At 24.3% G+C, this 23,566-nt stretch overlaps 5 protein-coding genes across 5 annotated transcripts; 1 reads left to right on the plus strand and 4 right to left on the minus strand.

Annotated features, from left to right (window-relative positions):
* Window positions 1-1,254: 1,254 nt before the first annotated feature.
* On the plus strand, window positions 1,255-2,137 carry SRAE_2000087900 (Cytochrome c oxidase subunit 5A, mitochondrial; the record flags this gene model as incomplete). Its single annotated transcript, XM_024651764.1, has 4 exons — window positions 1,255-1,280; window positions 1,485-1,603; window positions 1,679-2,030; window positions 2,092-2,137. 4 exons carry the CDS (start codon window positions 1,255-1,257, stop codon window positions 2,135-2,137), a joined length of 543 nt encoding a protein of 180 aa, XP_024505409.1.
* Window positions 2,138-2,369: 232 nt separating this feature from the next.
* On the minus strand, window positions 2,370-3,533 carry SRAE_2000088000 (Putative tRNA (cytidine(32)/guanosine(34)-2'-O)-methyltransferase; the record flags this gene model as incomplete). The annotated part of the gene is made up of 3 exons (XM_024651765.1): window positions 2,370-3,289; window positions 3,334-3,369; window positions 3,413-3,533. 3 exons carry the CDS (start codon window positions 3,531-3,533, stop codon window positions 2,370-2,372), a joined length of 1,077 nt encoding a protein of 358 aa, XP_024505410.1.
* A 1,087-nt stretch (window positions 3,534-4,620) lies between these two features.
* On the minus strand, window positions 4,621-5,539 carry SRAE_2000088100 (Alpha/beta hydrolase fold-1 domain and Epoxide hydrolase-like family-containing protein; the record flags this gene model as incomplete). The annotated part of the gene is made up of 3 exons (XM_024651766.1): window positions 4,621-4,886; window positions 4,943-5,391; window positions 5,436-5,539. 3 exons carry the CDS (start codon window positions 5,537-5,539, stop codon window positions 4,621-4,623), a joined length of 819 nt encoding a protein of 272 aa, XP_024505411.1.
* Window positions 5,540-8,192: 2,653 nt separating this feature from the next.
* Window positions 8,193-10,751, minus strand: SRAE_2000088200 (Astacin-like metalloendopeptidase; the record flags this gene model as incomplete). Its single annotated transcript, XM_024651767.1, has 1 exon — window positions 8,193-10,751. One exon carries the CDS (start codon window positions 10,749-10,751, stop codon window positions 8,193-8,195), a length of 2,559 nt encoding a protein of 852 aa, XP_024505412.1.
* Window positions 10,752-12,865: 2,114 nt separating this feature from the next.
* On the minus strand, window positions 12,866-23,307 carry SRAE_2000088300 (Laminin subunit alpha-2; the record flags this gene model as incomplete). Its single annotated transcript, XM_024651768.1, has 4 exons — window positions 12,866-14,058; window positions 14,163-14,309; window positions 14,415-22,958; window positions 23,262-23,307. 4 exons carry the CDS (start codon window positions 23,305-23,307, stop codon window positions 12,866-12,868), a joined length of 9,930 nt encoding a protein of 3,309 aa, XP_024505413.1.
* Between the last annotated feature and the right edge of the window lie 259 nt (window positions 23,308-23,566).

The following is a 23,566-nucleotide window of genomic DNA, read 5'->3' on the forward strand; positions in this document are numbered from 1 at the left end:
AGGTAAGAAATGTATTTATAATAAGATTAACCGGCATCAAAAGTCAATCAACTCATCATGAGTAAAGTTTTATTATAATAGGAATAAGAAAATATAGAAGACAGGCTGAAATAAGTACTATAATAGTGACGGCAAGCCAGATGTTGCTCATCCTGCAATAATAATATTTCGAGGTCTCTATTTGCGCACCATTCTTTATACTGCCCCTTTAACTATAAATAATTGTAAGATATAAAAGTAATACACATACACTCAATGGTATTTTTGAATCAAGGGGAAGTATTAATTTTTTTACTCATAAATGAGTAGAATTTTAACACATTAAAAAAATTACAATATAATTACCACATAATAAAAATTTAATAACATTCATCAAGATAATAACATTAATTTTATTGTTATTCTTACTCAATAACAATAATTAAAATAAAAATAATAATTCTTATATATATATATATATATATATATAAACAATTTTATTTTAACTTAATATAGCTAAATATTATTAAAGCATATTATTTACACAAAATAGTTATTTACACACAAAAAAAAACTTTTTAAATTCATATGTTATCAAGCCGTTAATTGTTATATTATTGATGAACTTCTTCCTGAAATTGTAATAACTTCCCGCCTGTCTTGCCCTATGTTCTTCTAAGTTGCATGTCTCCATGATTAAAGTACATATTTATTAGGAAGAATTTTTAATTATATATGTGGTCTAATGCCATATTCATACACATACAAAATACCCATTTATCTTTGGTGTTAAAAGAGGAAATACTATTTTACCAACCAAAGCGTAATATTATTATAACAAATGTTTTCTGCACCATTTTAATAAAAGAAATATTTTAATTATTAATTATAAGAATGTCATCTGTTTCTTACACATATTTTATAAATAAATCCATTTTTATTGTTAATTTCTTTTTAATAAAATATTTTATCATATTACTTTTATTGGATATTTTAAAGAAAATATAAAAATTCTTAAATAATGTATAAGGGAAAATCTATTGAAATGTATTACTCATATAAATTAAATTAATAAAATATTAATAATTTAAAAATATTTAAAATCATATTATGGAATTAAATAATATTTTTAAAATTATTAATTTTTTATTTGAAAGAAATAATCATTTAATCAAAAAATATAAAACTTTTGTTTTTTTTTTTGTTTTTCCAAAATTGATATAATTATTTATATAATTAAGAATATAAAATTTTTAAATTTTGAATTTCTTTTGTATGAAAAAAAATTTTCTAATAAAAAGGTACTTTCATAAAAGTGTTTGTTAAAACAAAATTTAAATATACACATATATATATTTCCACATTTTTCTTACAACATATTTTGTTTGGAACATAATTCCAATAGTTAGTGTACTCTTGTTATATACTTGAATAAGAATTGTCGATACATAACATCTTAAAAATACATTCTTTAAATTTTTTTAATTAGTTTTTTTTTACTATAGAATGGCTTCGTTAGCTCTACGTTCACTTAAAGGACTTTCTAAGAACGTAAGACAACTTTCAACAACAGTTCAACTTTGCTCCAACAAAGACAATGTTATGGAGAAATGGCCTGCTGAGAGTAAGTGATAAATAATAAAAAAAATTTTTTTTTTATTATTTTTTTATTTATTAATTATATAATTTTTTTTTCAAGAATTTGATAAACATTTTATTGACTATTTCAATAGACAAGAAATTGATGGATGGGAGGTTCGTAAGGGACTCTCTGAATTACATAATTTTGATGTAATCCCAGATCCAGAGGTTGTCAAAGCTGCCCTCAAAGCTTGTAGACGTGTTAATGACTATGCTCTTTGTTTAAGATTCATGGAAGCCATAAAAATCAAATGCGGAAGTAAGAAAAACCGTGATATTGTTTATGGATATATTATCAAGGAAATCAAACCACTTCTTGACGAACTTGGCATTTCAACTTTGGAAGAACTTGGCCTTAATGAGCCTGAATTGTTTATTCCACAACCAGAATGTTGGTGGGAAAGAAAATGGTATGTTTATTTTATTAATAAGTGTTTACAAACATGTATTCTCAAAATTATTTATTTTTAGGTACAAAGAATATGGATTTGACAAAAAACCAGGTTATGAATTTTAATTCGTGATTATACAATTAAAATAATTTGTATGTCATTGTTAGGGTCATATAAAAATTTCAAAGTAAACGTTGTCGTTTATTAAATAACATGTCACATATATATGACAGTTTCTAAAACATAGTGTAGATTACAACTTGTTATTGAAATAAAAGTTTTTAAATAAAATACATTTTTTAAACATATATTATAAATTAAAATTTTATTAGTAAGCAACATAATTTACAAAAGAATTTAGTCAAAGAGTTCTGTTAATGAGTCAACAGAAATTGGATTTGATAAACTTGAAGAAGATCTAACGGGATCTAACTGTCCTACTTGAAGTTTAATTTTTGTTAAGACGTTTTTGTAGACATCTGATTTAGGAAGTTCTACTTTTTCTAAGCGGTCTCCTTTTTTTAGCGATACAGATGTTGAGTAGTTTGGATTTATTGGTGCCTCTATCGGATTTCTTGGCATATATTTTGGATTGTGAAATATTTCTAAAGGATCATACAAAAGACCTGGTCTTTTTAATTCGGGTAATTTATTTGTTTTGTCTGAATCCCATCCAGAAGTATCACCACAAGCAAGAAATGGGACAATTTTTCTATTAATACCAGTTAATTTTGTAATTTCTTTATCATAATCACTTAAAAACATTGGATTTTTTAATGTTGGCACGTAGTCGGGAATAGGGGTATAATCCATGCATACAATAAAAGATTCAGAACTACTTTGTCTGCTACTTTTTGGTTTAGCAACTTCAACTTTCTTAAAAAACATTTCCATTTGTGTTTGTAATAATTGAATATTTTTTGCACGGAAAATTTTTGCAACAAAATGCCCTCCTTCTTTTAATATTATTGTTGTAATATTTAAAGCCGAAAGTACTAATTGAGATTGCAAAAATTCATCAAATGCATGAAGTCCTGTAACATCTGGAGCTCCATCACATATCACTAAATCAACTTTCCCCTCTGCAGCTTCAATTATTTTGGTAGCTGTAGATTCTTCTGTTATATCTCCTTGAATTGTAATTACTGGAGGATATGGAGCTATTGGTTGTAAATCAACAGCAACAATTTTAATTTCTTTATCCATTTCGTATTCTTTACATACAGGATGATTTGCATTTTTAGCTAATTTTTCACAACAAACTTGACTCCAACTTCCTAAATTAAATTAAAATAATAATTATGATTTTTTTTATGTATACCTGGAGCAGCACATAAATCAACAACTTTTGTTACATCTAAAAAAGTTATTATAATAAAAAAAGAATTTTTAAAATTTACATTTAAAAAAATGGAATTCTTCATCTAACTGTAGAAGTTTGTAGGCACTTCTTGCACGATAACCGTCCTCCTTAGCTTGTCTATAATATATATCTCTTTTATCCTTAGAAACTTTTCCCATAATTGAGTTTCTTATTCTTATAATTAATATAAATAATTTAACAAAACTATATAAAGTAACACTTTTCCAATACTTATTCAAAAAAGATGTCTTGAAAAGATCAAAATAATAAATGTTGGATTCATGCTTACTACTGTTAAGAAAATAGATTATCTTAATCTATAAAGGACAAAAAAAAAGTTTTTTAAAAATTAATATAAAATTATTTGAAATTTAATTTTTTGTTAGTGAAATTGATTACATATATACTTTTTTTTTTGAAAAATTAAAAGCGTTATATTTTTTATTTGTTTAAATTTATAATAATTATTCCATTTGAAAATAGCCAAATACAATTTTGTAATTTTTTATAATAAGCTTTTATGGTCATTATTTCTTTTTTTTGGTAATTATTATTATGAACAAAACAATTTTAGCAAAATTTTTTTTGCCATTGAAGTGTTAAAATAATTACATAATTTTTATGGTAATTAAAATGTTCTTTTGCTGTGTATAAATATTTGTTTTTAGCATAAAATTATTCTAATTTAAAGTATAATTTTTTTTAGTTTTTATGTTAAAAGAAAATTATATAAACTAGAATAATTTAAAGTCAGTTTTTTAAACGACTCTCATTAATTTTATGGACTGATTTCATTAATTTAAATATTTTATCATCTAAAATGTATTAATTACTTTATAAACTGACAAAGTTAATAACAAAATAAAAATATTTTGATAAATTTATTGAATAATTCTTTTAAAATTATAAATTGTCTCTTATAATTAGAACATCTATTTATAAAAAGTCAACATTTTTATTTACAATTTTGAGATTAGTAATTAAATTAATTTTAGCATTAATAAATAATACCATATTATTAATAAAGTTATAGTAAATATAACCTAATTGTAAAATCATATATTTTTGGAACATAGAATTTAAATGGAATTATTAATCATCTACTTTATAATTGTAAAATTAAATATTAATTTTTGAATAACTTATAAAATAATTATTTTATTGATAAATTTTATAAAAAAAATTTATAATATGGTAAGGTATTATAAAAGTTAGGTATAAAAAATGTTGGCAAAATAAATGATTTTAAGAAGATTGCAAAAAAGTTTCCATAGATTTGTTAACTTCATCCGGAAAATCTTGTTGAATCCAATGTGATCCATTTTTAATAATTACTAACTTAGATTTAGAACAGTATTTTTGAGACAACTGTCCATTTTCACTGATAACAAAAAAGTCATTTTCACCAAATATTATTAAAGTTTCTGGTTTAATTGGCTCTTTTGGTATATCAATTACATCCCATTTTTGTAATAAAGCACGATAAAAGTTTATTGGATATGTGAATCCATCTATATTAAAAAAAATATTTTTAAATAGAAATTAATAAAAAAAAGGAAATACTTACTTTGTGAAGCAAATGTATAAACGTATGCATTAATATCTTCATTTGACATATTATTTTTATTATATAAACCACCTTTTTTTTCAATAAAAATATTTCTTAATGTTCGATAATTATGAATACTCATGACAATTTCAGGGATTATGGGAAATTGAAATAAATATATATAAGTAGATTTTATCATTTGTTTCCAATAACTTTTATAAGTAATAGCAGCTGCACGTGGATGTGGAACATCCATGATTATTAATTTGGTTACCATTTCTGGATAATAAATAGCAAACATCCATGAAACAATAGCACCCCAATCATGTCCAACAACAATTGCTTTTTGGTATCCTAATTGAAGGATAATATTTTCAATATCTTCAATAAGTTTTTCAATTTTATATTCGTCAATTCCATTTGGCTTGTCACTTTCTCCATACCCTCTCATATCAATGGCAACACAACTATAATAATGTAAAAAAAAAATTGAAATATAATATTTTCCTACCAATAATTATCCTTAAAATAATCTAATTGTTTTTTCCAAGAATACCAAAATTCAGGAAAGCCATGAATAAATAACATTAATTCTTTTCCTTTTTCTCCTTCCATAACATAATGTATTTTAATTCCATTATTCAAGTGTAAAAAATTAGATTTATAGTTATCAAGACATCTTGGTCTTTGAGGTATAGTTTTAACAAAAATATTGTAACCATTGAATATGTATTCTTTTATTAAATTAATCAATGTAAATATTGTAAATATTGTTGAAATTAGGTAAATACTTCCTAATCTTAACAATTTATAAATAATATTTTCTTTTTTATATGTTATTTTTGGCATTTTTTTAATTATCTATTAATACAATCAAAAATAAAAATAATGTATAAATAAATATTTTAAAAGAAATAGTATAAAAAATTTTATATAAAAGAATATTAAAATAATGTAATGTCTTTAATTAAAAAGTAAAGTAATGTTATCTAATCATGATTGAATAAGTATTTCTTTAGTAATCAATTTAATATTACAATTATAATCGCAATAATTATAAAAATAATTCTTGAAAATAATTTGTACATGCCCATTATTACTTTCTAACAATATTAAATATTTTAAATCAAATTATAAAAAATATATTATTTTATTAAAGTTTCTTTTATTAAATTATATACTTTCTAAAAATTTTTTCATTGTGTGGTTATCTTAACATCATTGACAAGAAATGATATTGAAACAGAAGTGTCATAGTAATTATTTATATAACATTGATGATGATTGGGAGATTGGTGATAATTAATTAATTAGTAATTTTGAAATTCATTAAGTACATCAGAACGTTTACCAAAACGCATCCATTTAACTTGAGGAGATCTTTTATCATAGTCGTTGTAATAACTTCCTCTCTTACCAAATCTAAAAAAAAATATAGTTTAATAATGAAAAAAAAAAATGTTTATTAATACCTCATCCATTTTACATTTGGAGCTCTAACAACTCTTGCAAGATCCATATTGTTATCATTTTCAAATTCAGAAGAAAAATCAAATGGAGTAATTAGGTGTGAAAAAAGACTTAAAGTTATTGTAAAAATAAAAATTATTTTTAAATTTAAAAATTTTGTCATTTTTAAAATATACTAGTACCTATAAATATATACAATTTTAATATTAATACTAAGAAATAGAATAAAATTGCGTTTAAAATATTTATGAAAATAATATATATATATATATTTAACAATAAAAAATACTTTTTATATATTCATACTAAATATTTAATATTCATTTTTAAAAAAGATTGAAAATGACTTAGTTTGTCAATAATCCATTTTTATATCAGTGATTGCTTTTAATTAAACCGTCAAATGAATAAAAGAGAATGGCAAAATTTTGAAGAATGGGAGGGTTCCTATAAGATGTATGGTCCTTCAGATGACAAATTTAATGGTGAAACGGTAATTGTCAAATGTAATTAAAAAGAATTGTCCATTATTCAAACAATTACTCATTTATCTCATAGCATCATTCAAAATAAAAAAATCTATCAAAATATTTACTAATCTTTTGATTATATTTTACTAAAAAGAAATGTAATATTTCAAGACACTTTATGTAATCACATCAGTTTTAAGTATCTTTATTTTCATACAAATTTTATATTACCGATAGCAATGTATTATTAAAAAAAAACAAAATATAATTGTTCAAGTAACATATGTGGGAGAAAAAATTAATTTCTAAAATTTTCTAAAAGAATTACTAGACAAATCGTATTTAATTAACTTTTTTATAATATATATATATATTTTTTTTCAAGAATATAGTGTAATACAATAATATAGAGGTGGAAAGAGTTAGTGGGTGATATTAGTCTTTCAAAAATTCTTTTATATGATTTAATACGTCATTAAATAAAATAAATTAATTTATCTACACTTCCGGAAAATGTTTGAAAATTGTGTAATTTTTCAAGAAATAAAAGATAAAATTTTTAAATTAAAGAATAAAGTATCTGATGTTAATGATTGAGAATAGAAATTTATAAATGAAATTTAAATATCTTATTCTAGAAAGTAATTTAATACACAAGATAAATTATTATTGTTATAGACTTTTTTAGAATGATTACAAAATATTTTTATTTTTATGTTTTAAATTTTAATAAAATTTTGAAAAATGCCTATTGTAAATTAGAAAAAAAAAGTTAATTTAACAATTTTATCTTATTTAAAAATAATTTCATAAGTTAAATAAAAAAAAAAAGTCAACAAAAAGTTCATTTTATTTTTTTTGTACTTGATAAAAATATATTTTTAATATTTCAAAGTTTTTTTTTCTTAATATTAAACATTTTTCAAAGTATTTGTAGTAATATGATTACTTTTTAATAAAATAATCTTTGCATGATTAATAATTTAACAAAAAACAAATTACACAATTTTTTTTTTTCAATAATCAAATATAATAAAATTTGAAGTCATAACAATAAATAAGTTATTATTCTTTTCTTTATTTAATCTTAAAGTTGACAAATTGAAAATATTTTTGAGTTATTTTATAAAATTAAAATAAATAATATTTATTTTATAATAAAAAAAAATTAATTATTTTTTTTTTTGTAAAAAGAGCAAAATAATTTAAAATTAATATAAAATATATGAATAAAAAAAAATTATTAAAAATAAAAATTTATTTCACCTGATTTTTAACAATATATGTACAAACAAATGGAAAAAAAAAATGCTTTAAATATATAAAATTTATTTGTCTCTTGTTGCTCCTAGTAAACTACTAGCAACATAATCTGTAAAAATACTTAACATACTTTCTGCTGGTCTTTTTGGGTCTCTTATTTGAGGAATTGCATTTAATATGAATTTTTCAATAATACCAGTCTTACTACTATCAATACCACGGAAGTTTCTATTTTCTTTTCCAGGTACCCAAATAGCTGGAGGTGGTGGTGGTAATGGTTTACCTTCATCTTGAATATATCTAATAGAAAATTTTCCATCTGTATATAAATTTTGTCTACCATCATGAATAATAATTACTTCTGCTTGATCTGAAACAACTTGAATATTTTTATATTCATCAGGACAACAAGCACGAAAACCCGTTTGTTGAAAATCAGAATTATGTTTAAATTCAACAAACGATTTACACGTCGTCTGACATGTATACTCTGCTGTATCTAAAATAAATCTTATTCTCGCATTATTTGCTGAAATTCTCCATACACAACGATTTTTTCCTTTATATGTTAAATGATTCCAAACATTTGGTAATGCTAATATTTCACCACCACATTCAGAACCTTCTGATGAGGTATCTTCTGCTTTTTGGCAAAATTTATCACCAAGACCATCAGGACATTTACAAATTTTACAATTATTTGGATCTGGATATCCTCCATGTTTACATTTATTTTGTGTAAGTGAACATTCATTCATACAATATAATCTATTTACTTGTTTAACATCAATAAAACTTGGTTTTAATCTTTGACCAATTGTATGTTGATAATTTTTATCTTTTGTAGCAATTGTTATTTCACTCCAATCTGTTGTAAAAGCATTTGGTCCATAATGCATAACACTACCTAAATCATATGGTAATCCCATAGAATCAATTTCACTTTCTGTTCTTAAAGCAAAATTACCATCTGTACCTTTAATAATAAATTTTTTTCTTAAATATATATATGTATCTCTATCATATCTACTTTGTTCATGCCAAAAACCTAATGCATGTCCTACTTCATGTGATATAATTCCTTTATCATCACATCCATGTCCAATTGATATTTTTTGTGCACCACCAACTCTACCAACAGATGAATAACAACCACCACCACGAAAGAATAGTAATCTATCTTTTCCTATACCATTTTCTTTAAATCTTAAACATGTTTCACTTTCCCATAATTCTAAAGCAGATCGTATTAAATTTCTCCATTTATGGTCATTATCAGATTCATGAAAACTATAAGGTATACCAATTTCTTTTTTCCATCTATATACAGCACCAGTAATTACTTTTCTTTTAACTCTCCTTCTTAAATTTGGATCTCGTTTTTCAGCCTCTGCTAAAACTATTGCACGAGCCTGATTATTTGTTAAAACAATATCACTTTCAAATAATTTATCCATTAATGGACGATTTCTTCCTTGTTCTGTTCCATCATTTATTTCTGGTAATGGTTGAAGTATTGCAGTTGGATCACGAGACATAGCTTTTAAAAATCCTAACATTAAATTTTTAGTTGATAATGGATTAGTATCAGGAAGTGGTTGAGGTGTTACTATAGATGTTTCAGTAATTGGATTACCAGATGGTGGTTGTATTGGTGGTAAAGATAATGGTTGTTGTAATTGTGATAAATCAGCAGTCTTTGTATATTGTGTCATTTCTGATATAAATGAATTAAAATTTCTTCCAAAATTATTCATTATTTTACCCCAACCATTTTTAGGTGCTGAATCATGAGAAAAAGATGTCATTATATTTGGGGGTCGATAACTATCACTTTGAACACTACGACGTTCCTTAAATTCTCTATTTTTTCTAATAGCCCAATCTTCTATTACTGATGTATCAAAAAATAAATTAGGTATTGGTGTTGTTCTAATTATATTTCTTCTTTGTATTTCATCAAATTGTTGATTTTGAGTAATTGGTACCTCAGTTGTGGAGAATAATTTTATTGTTGTACTTAAGTTACTTGTTGTCTTTCTTGGTCTTTTTGTTCTCCTTTTTTTATTATGTTTTTTAGATCCACGTTTACGTTTTCCAACATTTTTTGATACTTCTGTTACATTAAAACTATTTTCAGTTGATGTTTTAATACCATTTGTTATTTCTTTATTACCAAAAAAATTTTCATTTTTTTTCTTATTTCTTTTATTATTTAATGGTGATCTAAATGGAATTGGTGTTATTTTATTATTTCCATTCATAGGTGGTAATTTAAATGTTTCTGGTGGAAGATTATTTGCAATTGTTTGACCAAGTGAAAACATCTGACTTATAGGATCATTTCCAGCAAGTGGAGATTTAGCATCAGGTGAAAATGCACCAATTAATGATGCTAATGCATTTCCAGGACTTGTTGGTGGATTACCAGCAATACCTGTTGATACAGTTCCTCCTGTGGTAGAGGCAGAATTACCAATACCAGAACCAAAAAGTGATATTAATGAGGAAAAATCTTGTGCTGAGATATAATTAATAGATAAAATAGATAGAAAAAAATTAATATAAAATATTAGATAATTATTTATATTTTTCCTTCGAATAGTATAATTATAATATGCCATAATAATTGAAAAAAAAAGAAGATAAATTTGTTAAGTAAATAATATATTATTGAAATTGCAACAAAAAAAAAGGTATAATCTTACTTTATTAAGTGAAACCAGCTTTCATCAATAAAAATATTTTGTAAGCAATACCAATATTTATTAATAGTTTTTAAGCCTTATAAAATTTTAGAAATTATTAGACGCCCTTGATCAGTTAGATAAAATATATGCTCAAGGGTATAACAAATTAAATACTTCTAAAAAAAAACAACTTAGTTACAAATAAATAGTATAAATATTTTATAAAAATTGAGATAAAAAAAAAAGTTGTTATATAATTAATATATTTTTAAATAGGATAAGCTAATTAATCAAAATTTTTATTTTAAAATTTATTGTACAAATCCTATATAAAAAAATTTAAATTATCTTAAAGTCAAGTTCAATGTTAAAGAAAATATATCCTTGACTGGTAATTAAAACCTGTTTATTAAGCACTTTTATTAGATATTATATATATTATAATGATAATTTGTAAATGTTAAAATATATATTTTATAAGGATATGAGGGAGATACTTTACATGTTTTTAATTAATAATAGCACAGTAAAAAGTGTTTCTTTATTTATAATACAATAAAATATAATTTTAGATCATTTGTTAAGCCTTCTAATAATTTATAATAAAAATATATACCTAAAGAATATATATTTATTTTAATTTATTAATAAAAAAAAATGTATAAAAAGTTTGAATATAATTAAAAGTATAATTTAGTAAGAATATTAATAAAAAAAATAATAAAATAACAAATTATTTTTTATTTAATTATATGAATTTGGAAACAATTAACAATAAAACAGATATATTAATATATTAGTTAACATAAAAGTGAATAAATTTAATTAAAAACATTTTCAAATTTTTTTTTAAACAAGAAATATCAAACTTGAAAAAAAAAGTTAAAAAAAAAAACCTTAAAAAGAAATTCTTTAATAAGTTATATTTTAATAATATGCAAAATATATGTAGTATATATTTATTGCATAAAAATAAACGATAGTAAAAAAGATGAGTCAGAAAAATAACGTGTTTTAAAAAATAACCTTAGAAATTTTTCGTTTATGAGAAAGATACTATAATTTTATATTTTCTGACTAGATAAGGTAAAAATTTATCACGACATTAAAAATAACATTTTTGATATAAATCACAAATATATATTTTATTTATTATAATTTATTTTAAATAAATTATATCTATTATTTTTAAGGTTGGATATATTTGTTACAATTTTAAAATCAAATAGAAAAACATTTAGGCTAATTTAAAATTTATCTTTATTACCACTGATTGTTTCTTTATAATATAACTATGATAAGGAATAAATCCTGAAATTTTTTTTTTTATCTATTAGCAAAAAAACAAATCTTAAATACATTTTAACTGGTTAAAAATTAAATGTTATGATATCTATTTATTTTTATTAATTAAAATAATTTTATTATTAAATTATTATAAAATTAGAAATATTAAAAATTATTATTAAGTAAAAGTATAGAGTAATAGTAAAAATAAATATTAACTATATGTATTTGACAAATTTAAAATTAATTTTTTTTAAGATATCATATTAATATCAATTGAATAAGCAGTTTTCTGTTTTCTACAAATTTATGAAGATAAGTTTCTTTATTTATTATAAATATGACCGGTTATATCCTTTTCATTTATATGTGTATATCTTTTGATGAATTCTAATGATCAAAAGATTTTAATATTAAATTTTTATTACAAAACAATTTTTCTCTCCAAGGTACATGTTTGTTGATATTTGCATTTTTAAATATTTACCTATTGTTAATGAACTGTATAAAGATGTGATTATTAAAATAAAGACATATAAAGGAAATGAAATTTTGTAACTACCAATGACATCTAGATTTTTCCTTGAAAATGCAAGTTTATAATTTTAGCAAAAGAAAAAAAAAATTACATTTTAAAAAGTTTTAAATGATAAAATAAAACAAAAAAATTCAATTCAAATTTATATTCTTTATATTATAATATAATTTGAATACATTCAAAACATTTTATTTTAACTATAAAAATGTTAAAAACAATAATATTATTGATTATAAGGACATCCATTTGAAATAACTTTATTTAACTTTTTAATTTGATGGAATTCAATTTCTCTATCTCCAATCTTTAAATTTTTCATACATCCATTAATTGATTTGAAGTTTTTATATTCTTGAATTTTATCTTTAATATCAGAAATTATACCACCAATATAAATAGTTTGTTCTCTTAATAATTTTAAAAGTTTATTTGGTAATTCAGTTTGAATTGTCTCAGTTATATCATCTATTTTTATTATTGTTCCTTGTTCTGTAAATTCAACAGCTAATTTATGCCAATTACCATAACACATATCAGTTTTTAAAATTAAATCTTCAATAATATTATATGATTTAAACATAAAATCAATGTATAATTTTCTATTAAGAATCATTACACTAACTCTTTCATTTGAAGGATTATTTGAATTAACAATTGAAAATATTGTTGCATTTGAAGTAACTGTTTTAAAGTCAATACTTATTTTAATAGTATTACCATTTATACTATGATATTTTGATGGTTCTGTTATAGCAGCATAACCACCTTCATGAATATATGAAGGTGAATTTACATTAACAGAACATGGTATAATATCTCTACTAGATTCTGGTATGTCAAGAGGATATTTAATACCATTAACCTCAAAATCTTTGATACATCCATTAAAACCAGGTAAAGTAATATTAAATAATTTTTTATGTTTTGAAATAACACCACCAACAAACATTCGTTTCTTCATAACTTTAGGATGTGAAATATCTCTAAGAACATATTTTGTAATACCGTCAACAGTTATAAAAATATTTCTATCTTTTCTTAATAATATAACTTTATGCCATTTATCATCATTATATTTAATATTTGGAATGGTAAATGATCTTAAACCTTTATGTCCTCTAATATCTAATTGTAATCTACCATTAACAATATTAAGATAAAAATATCTTGAATAACTTTTATAATTAGCCCATACCCATATCATACCATTCTTTTCTTTTGTCTTAAATTCAAGACTTAATTGGAAATTTTTAAAATCAGGAATTTCATTTCCAATGAAATTTATTCTTGAATGTGATGAATGAGTCATTCCAAATCTAGAAGCAGTAATACCTTCATCTTTAATAAATGTTCCACAAGTATTAATATTTGTCAATTTACTATTATTAATATCATTATCCTCATTTTCTAATTCATCTAAAAATAAAAATAAAAAGATATATAAATTATAAACAAATATATTATAATAAAATTTTTTTTTAAAGCAAGGTAAAAAATTTTCAAAGCAATAAATAACTTACTCATATCATAATCATCATCTTCCTCATTATCTCCATTTGTATTATATTTTCCACCTCTTTGATGTGGATCAATATTTCCCATAACAATTTTTGATATAGTTCTATCTAAATTTTTAATTTTTTCTTCATCATTAATTATTGAATCATCTAAATATTTGTTTAATTATATATAAGCAAATGGTAAGAATAACATAATAAAATTATATTATTATGTATCATGCAAAAAAAAAAAAAACTAAATAATAAACTTACCATGAGATAAAAGAAGTTCTTTGAGTGTTGTAGGGCAATTTCCAATAATTGCTGAATGTGATAATGGTACTAGTGTATGAAGTTCATAATTATAATAAATATTAGAAATACAACCAATAATTCCATTCTTTATTGGTAATTCATTTTCATTAATATTTTCAATATTATCTACACCACCAATATATATAATATGATCTAATGATCCTATTGTTAAATCAGTATTTAATGAATTTTTAAGTGTTTCTTTATCATCAATTCTAACATAAATTTTATCTTCCTCTCTACTAATAAATATAGAATGAAGTAAACCATCATTATATTGACCTTTCGATTTAAGTGATATCATTTCACTTCTAATTTTAGCATCAAATCCAATATTTAAAACAATTGTTCCTTTAAATATATATGCAGCAATGAAACCTTTACCATCCATTTCTATATTTCTTTTAATTTTTTTATTTCCATCCATATTACTACTAGTTTGATATAACAAAATACTATTATCATCTCTTGTTCTAAAGTTAAATGCAAAACTACTATTATAATCTAATTTAATTCCATTTGTGGCAAAATATCCTTCTTTTTCTAATCCAATAACACGATCACTTGGTTCAAGTTGATTTTCTTTATAACCACATCCAGGTTCTTTTTTATGACTTCTAACAACATTTTCTAAATCTAAATCAGATATTTGATTTGGTTTGACACTCTTTATACATCCATAGAAACCTTTCCAATGAATATCAAATTCATTGAAAGGTGATGTGTCATAATCACTAGGTACACCACCAATAAAATGATCATTTTCATTAACATTAAGTGCAGTATTTTCTCCAGGTATTGTTTGTGATACTCTATCTTGTTCACTATCAACTTGTAAATGAATTTGATTAGTAAATCTAATTGTTCTAATAACATGTACTTTTCCATCATTATATAATGGTCCCTTAGATACTACTTTAATATAACTATTATTACCAAGATTAACTTTAAATACAACTTGTCCATCTCTTAATTCTAAACTAACAAAATCTTTTACATCTGGATTACCTCTAAAATAAAGAAGACCATCTTTAGAATATGAACTAAATTCAACTGTTAACATTGTATTGGCTCTTTCAGCTGTTGTCATATGAACTTGAGCAAAACCATCTTTAAACATAAATCCTCCAGTTGCTGGAGTAAAAGGTGAAACACCACCATCACATTCTTTTGTTGAAGTACTAAAGTCCCAAAGATTAACTTTTTCATTATCAACAATAAATTCACCAACAGTACCCCTAAATTTATCTGTTTTTAATGATAAAAGATTATTAATACTTTTATCTCCATCATAACCAAAACCAATTTTTGTTTCACCTGGTACAGTATTAAAGATAACATTACTATCTCCATCAATTTTTCCAACCATAACAGAAACTTCTTCTGTTAATTTTTTAGGAGTATCACCAGGTATAGATTGTTCTTGAACAACTTTAAGAATAACACTATTTCCAGATCTTTTCAAGTCAATATTATACCATGTAAATCTATCACTAGAAGGAATATAACGTATAGGATGATTATTTGTTGCAGATTTTTTACCACTACCAATATTCCAATGAGCAACAATTCTTTGATCTTGAAGTGCAATAGCTATATATTCAGAAGCCTGTGTACGACGTCCTTTAGTCATTGTTATCATAATTAATGAATCAGGAACATCTTTAGCTGGTTTATATTTAATATTAAAACTATTAGATGGTGATGGATAGGCTGGTGAAATGAATGATCTTACACAATGACCACGTTCATTAGAAGATACTGATAATTTAATTCTTGAAGCTCTTTCTCTAGCTTCTTTAATTCTATCTTTAAGTATACCTAATTTTTGACTTAATTCTTCAATTTTTTTACTATTTTTTTCAGCTAAATGATTCATATTTTTAATTCTACTTTCATCTTTTGTTAAACCATTTCCAATATTATGAACTTGATCAATAATATTAGTAATTTCACCACCAGTAGAACTTCCTAAATTACTAAATTCTTTTTCTAAATTTGATATTTCTTCAACAATATTTTCACTATTTGTTTTAATTTCTGAAGCTTTTTTATGAGTATTTTCAAGTGATGATGGATACAATTCAAGTCGTTCTTTTTGATCTTCCATATTTGAAAATTTATCTTTAAAAGTTTTTAACATTTTTTCAGAATCATTCATTGTTTTAGATAAATTTCCCAATCTTTCATATAATTCAGTATTCTTTTCTGGTAAATATTCCTCATCCCATATTCTAGCTATTTCATTTGCCTTTTCTTTAAGTGAACTACTAAATTCAGAACTTTTTTTGGCTAAATTAATTAAACTTTCTTCATTTGATGTATCAGTATGTTCATCAGCAGCATTAATAGCCTTAATTGCTTCATCAACAGCATTTGTAGAATTATTAATTGCTTGAATGATATCTTTATAAGCAGTAGAAGCTTGAACAGGTAATTCAGTTGCAAGTTTTGTATTAGCAAATGCTTCCTTAATACGATGTGCTTCATGTTCAAGTGTCTTAGCTTTACCTTGATTTCTAATAACATCTTTATGAAGATTATTGTATGCCTCACCATATGTATCAGCAATAGTTGAGAGTGCTGTAATTTTTTCACTAAGTCCATCTTTAAGTGAATCTTTAATTTCATTATAATGATCAAACATTTCTAGTAATTTTTCCTGTTTAGCTTTATTAACATTATTTTCACTTTCTTTTAATTGATTTTTAACATCACTTTCAACTTCTTCAATTTCTGAAACTATCTTTTTAAGATTTTCAACTTTTTCAAGTAATGCATTATTTCTATTAGTTGCATCTTTAGTATTAATTCTAGCATTATCCCAAAGAGTATCTTGATATCCTTCTAATATATCAATAAAATCATCAAGTTGATTTTTAATATCTCTAAATATACTTTCATTTAATTTTTTTTTAAATACTTGATCAAGTAAATCTTTACTTTTATTATAAGCACTCATACCAGAATGAAATCTTTTATCAATATATTCACCTCTTTTTTTAGTACCTTCTAAAAATTCTTTACTTTCTGTTATAAGATAATCAATTTCAACTATTGGAAGTTTAGCACCACCAGATAAAGTAAATTGACGAAGTTGTCCAGTAACATCATAAATTAATCTTCTTTGTTTTCTTCCTTCATCATATATTATTTCAGAATCTTTAATATATTGTAATAATTGTCCATGAGTTTTATTTTGTCTATCCATAATAAAATTTGATTCATCAAGTATAACTTTTGCATCTTTAATATATGATATTGGGTCAATTTTATCAATTGTTACATTATCAATTTTTATATTATGTATAAATGTATTAATATCTTTAGTTGTATTTTCTATTCTAGATAATCTTTTCCATGGAACTGGTTTTAAATTACTAAAATTACTCATTGCTAATTCTTCTTCTAATTTATCAACCATATACATTAATTCTTTGGTACATCCTTTGTCACAGGTTGTACAGATACCTTCAATAAAAGCATGTCTTTCTTCACAAAGATCACAACTTCTGCCAGTAACACCATCACGACATTCACATTGTCCAGTTTGTTTATCACATGTAAATTGTACTGATCCATGAGGATTACAATTACATGCTTCACATTTACCATCTTCAATTGATGGATCACCATAATATCCATCACTACATTTTTCACAATACATTCCAGTATATCCTTTTTTACAATTATCACACATAAATCCTCTACCATATGTTATAGGTATACATGTATCAGAAAAACTTTTTTCAATTGATGGACATTCACATTTTATACAACTATCTGAATATCCATTAGTTGCATTACCATAAAATCCTGGTTTACAATATTCACAAAAATCACCTATAGTATTATCTTGACATTCCATACAACGACCAGTTTCTGGATTACATTTAACAGAATGTCCATTACATGCACATGGAACTGAATAACCTATTAAATCAATATCATTTGGACTATTTAAATAATCTATATTTTTTCTTCTATAATAACCTGGTGATGGATTTTGGCAACTTGTATTACCATAACCAGATTGACAATTTAAACATTCTTCAACACCAATAGCTTTAATTGATAATTGTCCATCTCCAAGTTCTTCTTCTTTAATTCCAATATCTAATGATATTTCTTTCATTCCAGCTTGATCACCAGGAACAAGATAATTATATGTTGCACGAATATAAATAGCTTGAATATTTTGTAAAGCAGTCATTAATTGTTCTCTAGTTACTTTAATTTGTGGTGTAGATTTAGATCTCCATTGTGATTCATGAAGATGAATTTTATATTTTCCATCATTTGAAATTTCATTTGGAATATGTTCAAGTATTAAACGATCATTTCCAATAATAATTATTTGTGGAAAATATTTAAAATATATTGGTTCTGGTTTAATTGGTAAATTTCCATTTCTATGATCATTATTATATACTTTAAATCTTATATATCCATTATATGATGTTATTTTATCTCCAAGGAAAATTTTTGGAAGTGGCCAATAAAGTGGTGTACTATCTGTTGGATAGCTAAAATATTTAGCAGGTTCTTCTTTAAGAAGGCGGATATTGTGTTTTTTAGTAAAAGCAATAAATGGAGCAGCAAAGGTTACCTCTCTATCTGGTCCATATATCTGTTGCCAATATAAATTACTTTGTTGACATTTATCACTCCTACCAAAGCAGAAACATTCTGTACATCCTTTAATATTTTGGCCAGAAAGTGAAAATGAATTTTCTTTACATTCATCACATTTTAATCCCATAACATTACTTTTACATGGACATTGTCCATCATTATCACAAAGACATAAATCACCATTACATTGAGATGGAAGTGTACCATTTGTATTACAATTACATGGTTCACAATTAGGAAAATTGAAATAACCATTACTACATAAATTACAATTTGGTCCAACATAACCACTTTTACATACACATTGTCCATTTAATGAATTACATTTACCACCAACTGAACCAATAGTATCACAATTACATAATTTACATCCTTTCAATGGATGATAATCCCAAGCATTTTCAGTACATTCTTCACACATTTCACCTACTGTATTTGGTGGACAAATACATTCACCAGTAATTGCATCACATACCTGTCCTTCTGCTTTACATACTTTACATTTTTTACATCCATTCTCATCAAGTCCATAATAATTTGGTTCACATTTATCACATTTTTCTCCTGTAACTCCTGGTTTACATTTACAAATACCTGTAAATTCATCACATATTAATGATTCTGAACCAATTTTATCACATTGACATTCCTGACAACCAGAACCACTTGTTATATTATAAAATCCTGGTTTACATTTTTCACACATTATGCCTTCAACATTTTCTTTACATTCACATTCTCCAGTTACAGAATCACAATTTCCTCCATCAACTGAACCAAATGGATTACAATGACAATATTGGCAACCTTCAATTGTAAAATTAAAATAATTTGTAAGACAACGATCACAATTTTTTCCAAATACTCCTACTTTACAAGAACATTGTCCAGAAATTTCATCACATTCTGTACCTTCAGAACCAAGTTCATTACAATTACATAATGGACAACCATTTTCAGTATCACCATGTCCAGGAATACATTTATTACATTGATCACCAATATAATTTTCTTTACAATCACAAATTCCTGTCATATTATTACATGCTAATGATTTAGATCCAACAGTATGACATCCACATGGTTTACAAGTTTGTTTATCTGCATCACCCCAATGAAAATCAATGCATTTTTCACAATGATCACCATCAGTATTATAAATACATTTTAAACATTTTCCTGTTTTTGAATCACAATTACCAATATCTAAAGGATCAATATTATTATTACATTCACATGGTGTACATGATCCATTTATAGATAATGGATCACCAAAATAACCATCTGCACAAAATTCACATTTATTTCCATCATATCCTGGATCACAAGATGTACAAATATAATTATCTTCATGACTACTAGCTAATATTCCATGAATACCTAATTGAAGAAGAACACAATTTTTGGAATGATTATTATCTAATGATGGACAAGCACATGGAGAACATCCTCCAATAATTCCTCCTAAACTTGGATTACCAACATGTCCTTCTATACATTGTTCACATCTATCACCAGTTGTATTATGTTTACAATTAATACAAGCTCCAGTAAATGGATCACATTCATCTGAATGACCATTACATTCACATTTTTCACATTTTCCACCATATAGTTGATTATTAACACGTCTATATCCTTTTTTACATCTTTCACAAGAATTTCCTTCAAAATTTTCAGGACATTCACATACTTCTACAGATTTCATATAATTTTTAATATCTTTTGGTTTAATAGAATATAATGTTTCAATATTTAATGGTATACTATTATTTGTTGTACTTGATAAAATATTTTCTTCTTCATCAAGTTCATCAATTTCTTTACCAATATCTAATGATAATCCATAAATTGTTGATTGAATTTGTCCATTTCTATAAACAGCACGAATAAGTAAATATTTTACATCACTTAATACACGCATCATATCAATTTTTTCAACAGGACTTCTACTTTGACTATTATACCAACCAGAAGATTCTTTCATTGGAATAACAACAGAATTATTTTCACGTGGAAAGAATTCTTGACGACTATGATATTCAAGTTGAATACCATTACCTTCAATAATAACATCTGCAATATGTGATACTTGTGTTTGTTGTGATGGAACAAAATAAACAAAATATTTAAGATTTCCACCATACGAATTAAGAAGATTTCCTGAAAATTGTTTTGGTGTTCTCCAATATTGTAATGGTTGTTCATTTTTATAATCACTTGTTGTATACATAAGAATATCACTTTCTTGATCATTTTTTGTAGGAATATTTTTAACATTTTGCCAATCAGTAAGATTAAATCCAGAAGTAGCTCTAATAGAATCTAATTTCCATTTTTTTTCAAAACATGTATTACTAAGACCAAAACAAAAACATTTTTGACATCCTTCATTATTATTAATGTCTAAATTAATTGTTCCTTTCTTACATTTACTACAATAAATACCCTCAACATTAGATTTACATATACATTTATCTTCTTGACATAAATCAAAATTTAATGAACCAGCTTGATTACATGGACATGGTTCACATGTAGGATAATTTCTATATCCTGGTGCACATCTATCACATTGTCTTCCACCAAAACCTACTTTACAATGACAATCACCAGGATTTTTTCCATCATGTGCTTCTGAATCATCTCTAATACAATTCATATTTTCTGATCCTTCTGGATTACATTCACATGGACGACAGGCATCTTCACGATAATGAGACATTCCACTTGGTCTAAAATATCCATCTTTACATATTTCACAATTTATACCAGCAGTATTATGTTTACAGTCAATACATTTACCACCACCTTCAAAAATTCCATCTGGAGTCATGGATAATTGTAATTTATGAACTTGTTCATCATATTCACAACGATCAGCATGATTAAAACATTGACATGGTTGACATATATTATGTTCAAAATTTGTTCCTGATTTCCATGGAAATTGATTGTAAAGTGGTAAACATTTTGAACAACTATCACCATAAGTATTATGTTGACAGTGGCATTTAAATTGTCCTGTTTCTGGATCAGATGGACAACTATCAGCATGTCCATAACATATACATTGCCCTCCAATTGAAATATCTTTAATAGAATAAAAATATCTTCTAGTTACAGAAGCATCAAGTTTTCCTTGTTGTCTATTAATAATCATTAAATCAGCATTTAATGTTTGAAGTTTTAGAAGTCTAATTCTAACAAATCTTGCTCTGGTAAATTCTAATAATGCTTTACTTGGTTGATCAACACCTGGTCTATTATTTACAAGTGAAGTATGAATTTCACCATGTTCTAAAGGTTCACGTTTAGAGTACAATGAAGTACAAATAACTTCATCATCATTTTTAAATTTTGGTACACCAACAGTAGCAGGAACACCAAATTGTCTCATACATTCAGAATCAGAAATAGCATAATATTGCCATGGTGTATAATTAATACCATCTAATGATTTTTCTAAAACCCATGTTGCAGGTCTTGGAGCATTTCCAGCTTTTACAATAATATATGCAATTTTATATTCTTGTCTTAAATCAATTACAATATCTACTTTTTCATATTCTAAACCATTATCAAGTGATGGTGATTGCCACCATGCTGATGTTCCATCAATAGCATTTTCAATAGGATGTCTTTTATATTTATTATTAGCATCACAGTAATCACATTGTGGTGATCGGCCAATAATATGTTCAACCAATTTACAAAATTGTTCTGGTCCACGTTGACCACAAGTTGCATTAGCTGTTATTTTTGCATTAGTAGCCAAATTAAAAATTGTTGGAAATAATCCTTTTTCATTTTTTTCTTCTGATCCTATATTAAATTCTTGATATCTATCATCATATGGTTCATATTCTACATTATTTGAATATATAGGTGTAAATATACATATTAATAAATAAAATATGAATATTTTTATTAAAAAAATAGATGAAGATAGACTTGACAGTCTATCCTTCATATTTTTTTTTAAAAAATCTATAATTGAAATATTATTTTAAAGTTGTTACTGATTGTTATAGATAGTAAAAAAAAAAAGGAAGAAAGTATATATTAAATTGTGATAGTTTTATAAATTACGGTTTGTTATCTTTTCTTATGAAAAAGTAATATATATTTATGTTAAAGTAAAGCAACTTTTATTATTAAAAATAATACCTTCTGTTGACCGAAGAGAAAGGGTAATAGTATGATAAAATGTCATTAAACACTGGACCTGTAATGGCACATTATATTAATGAAAAAAGATTGTCTAACAATTGTTTTAATAAATGTTTTAATAATCACAAATTATAGGAGGAGACAAAAAACTTCTATCTTTAAGAGGCATCTTTAAATAAATTCGCGGGCTTCATTTTAGGGTATTTAGGAAGTCACTATATTATTGATAGAAAGATCAAATGCCAAGATCTGTTGCTAAGTAAATGTGTATATCAAAAGAGTATCTTTCTTTAAATTGCTAC

Source organism: Strongyloides ratti, assembly GCF_001040885.1.
Source record: "Strongyloides ratti genome assembly S_ratti_ED321, chromosome : 2".
Lineage (NCBI taxonomy): Eukaryota > Metazoa > Nematoda > Chromadorea > Rhabditida > Strongyloididae > Strongyloides > Strongyloides ratti.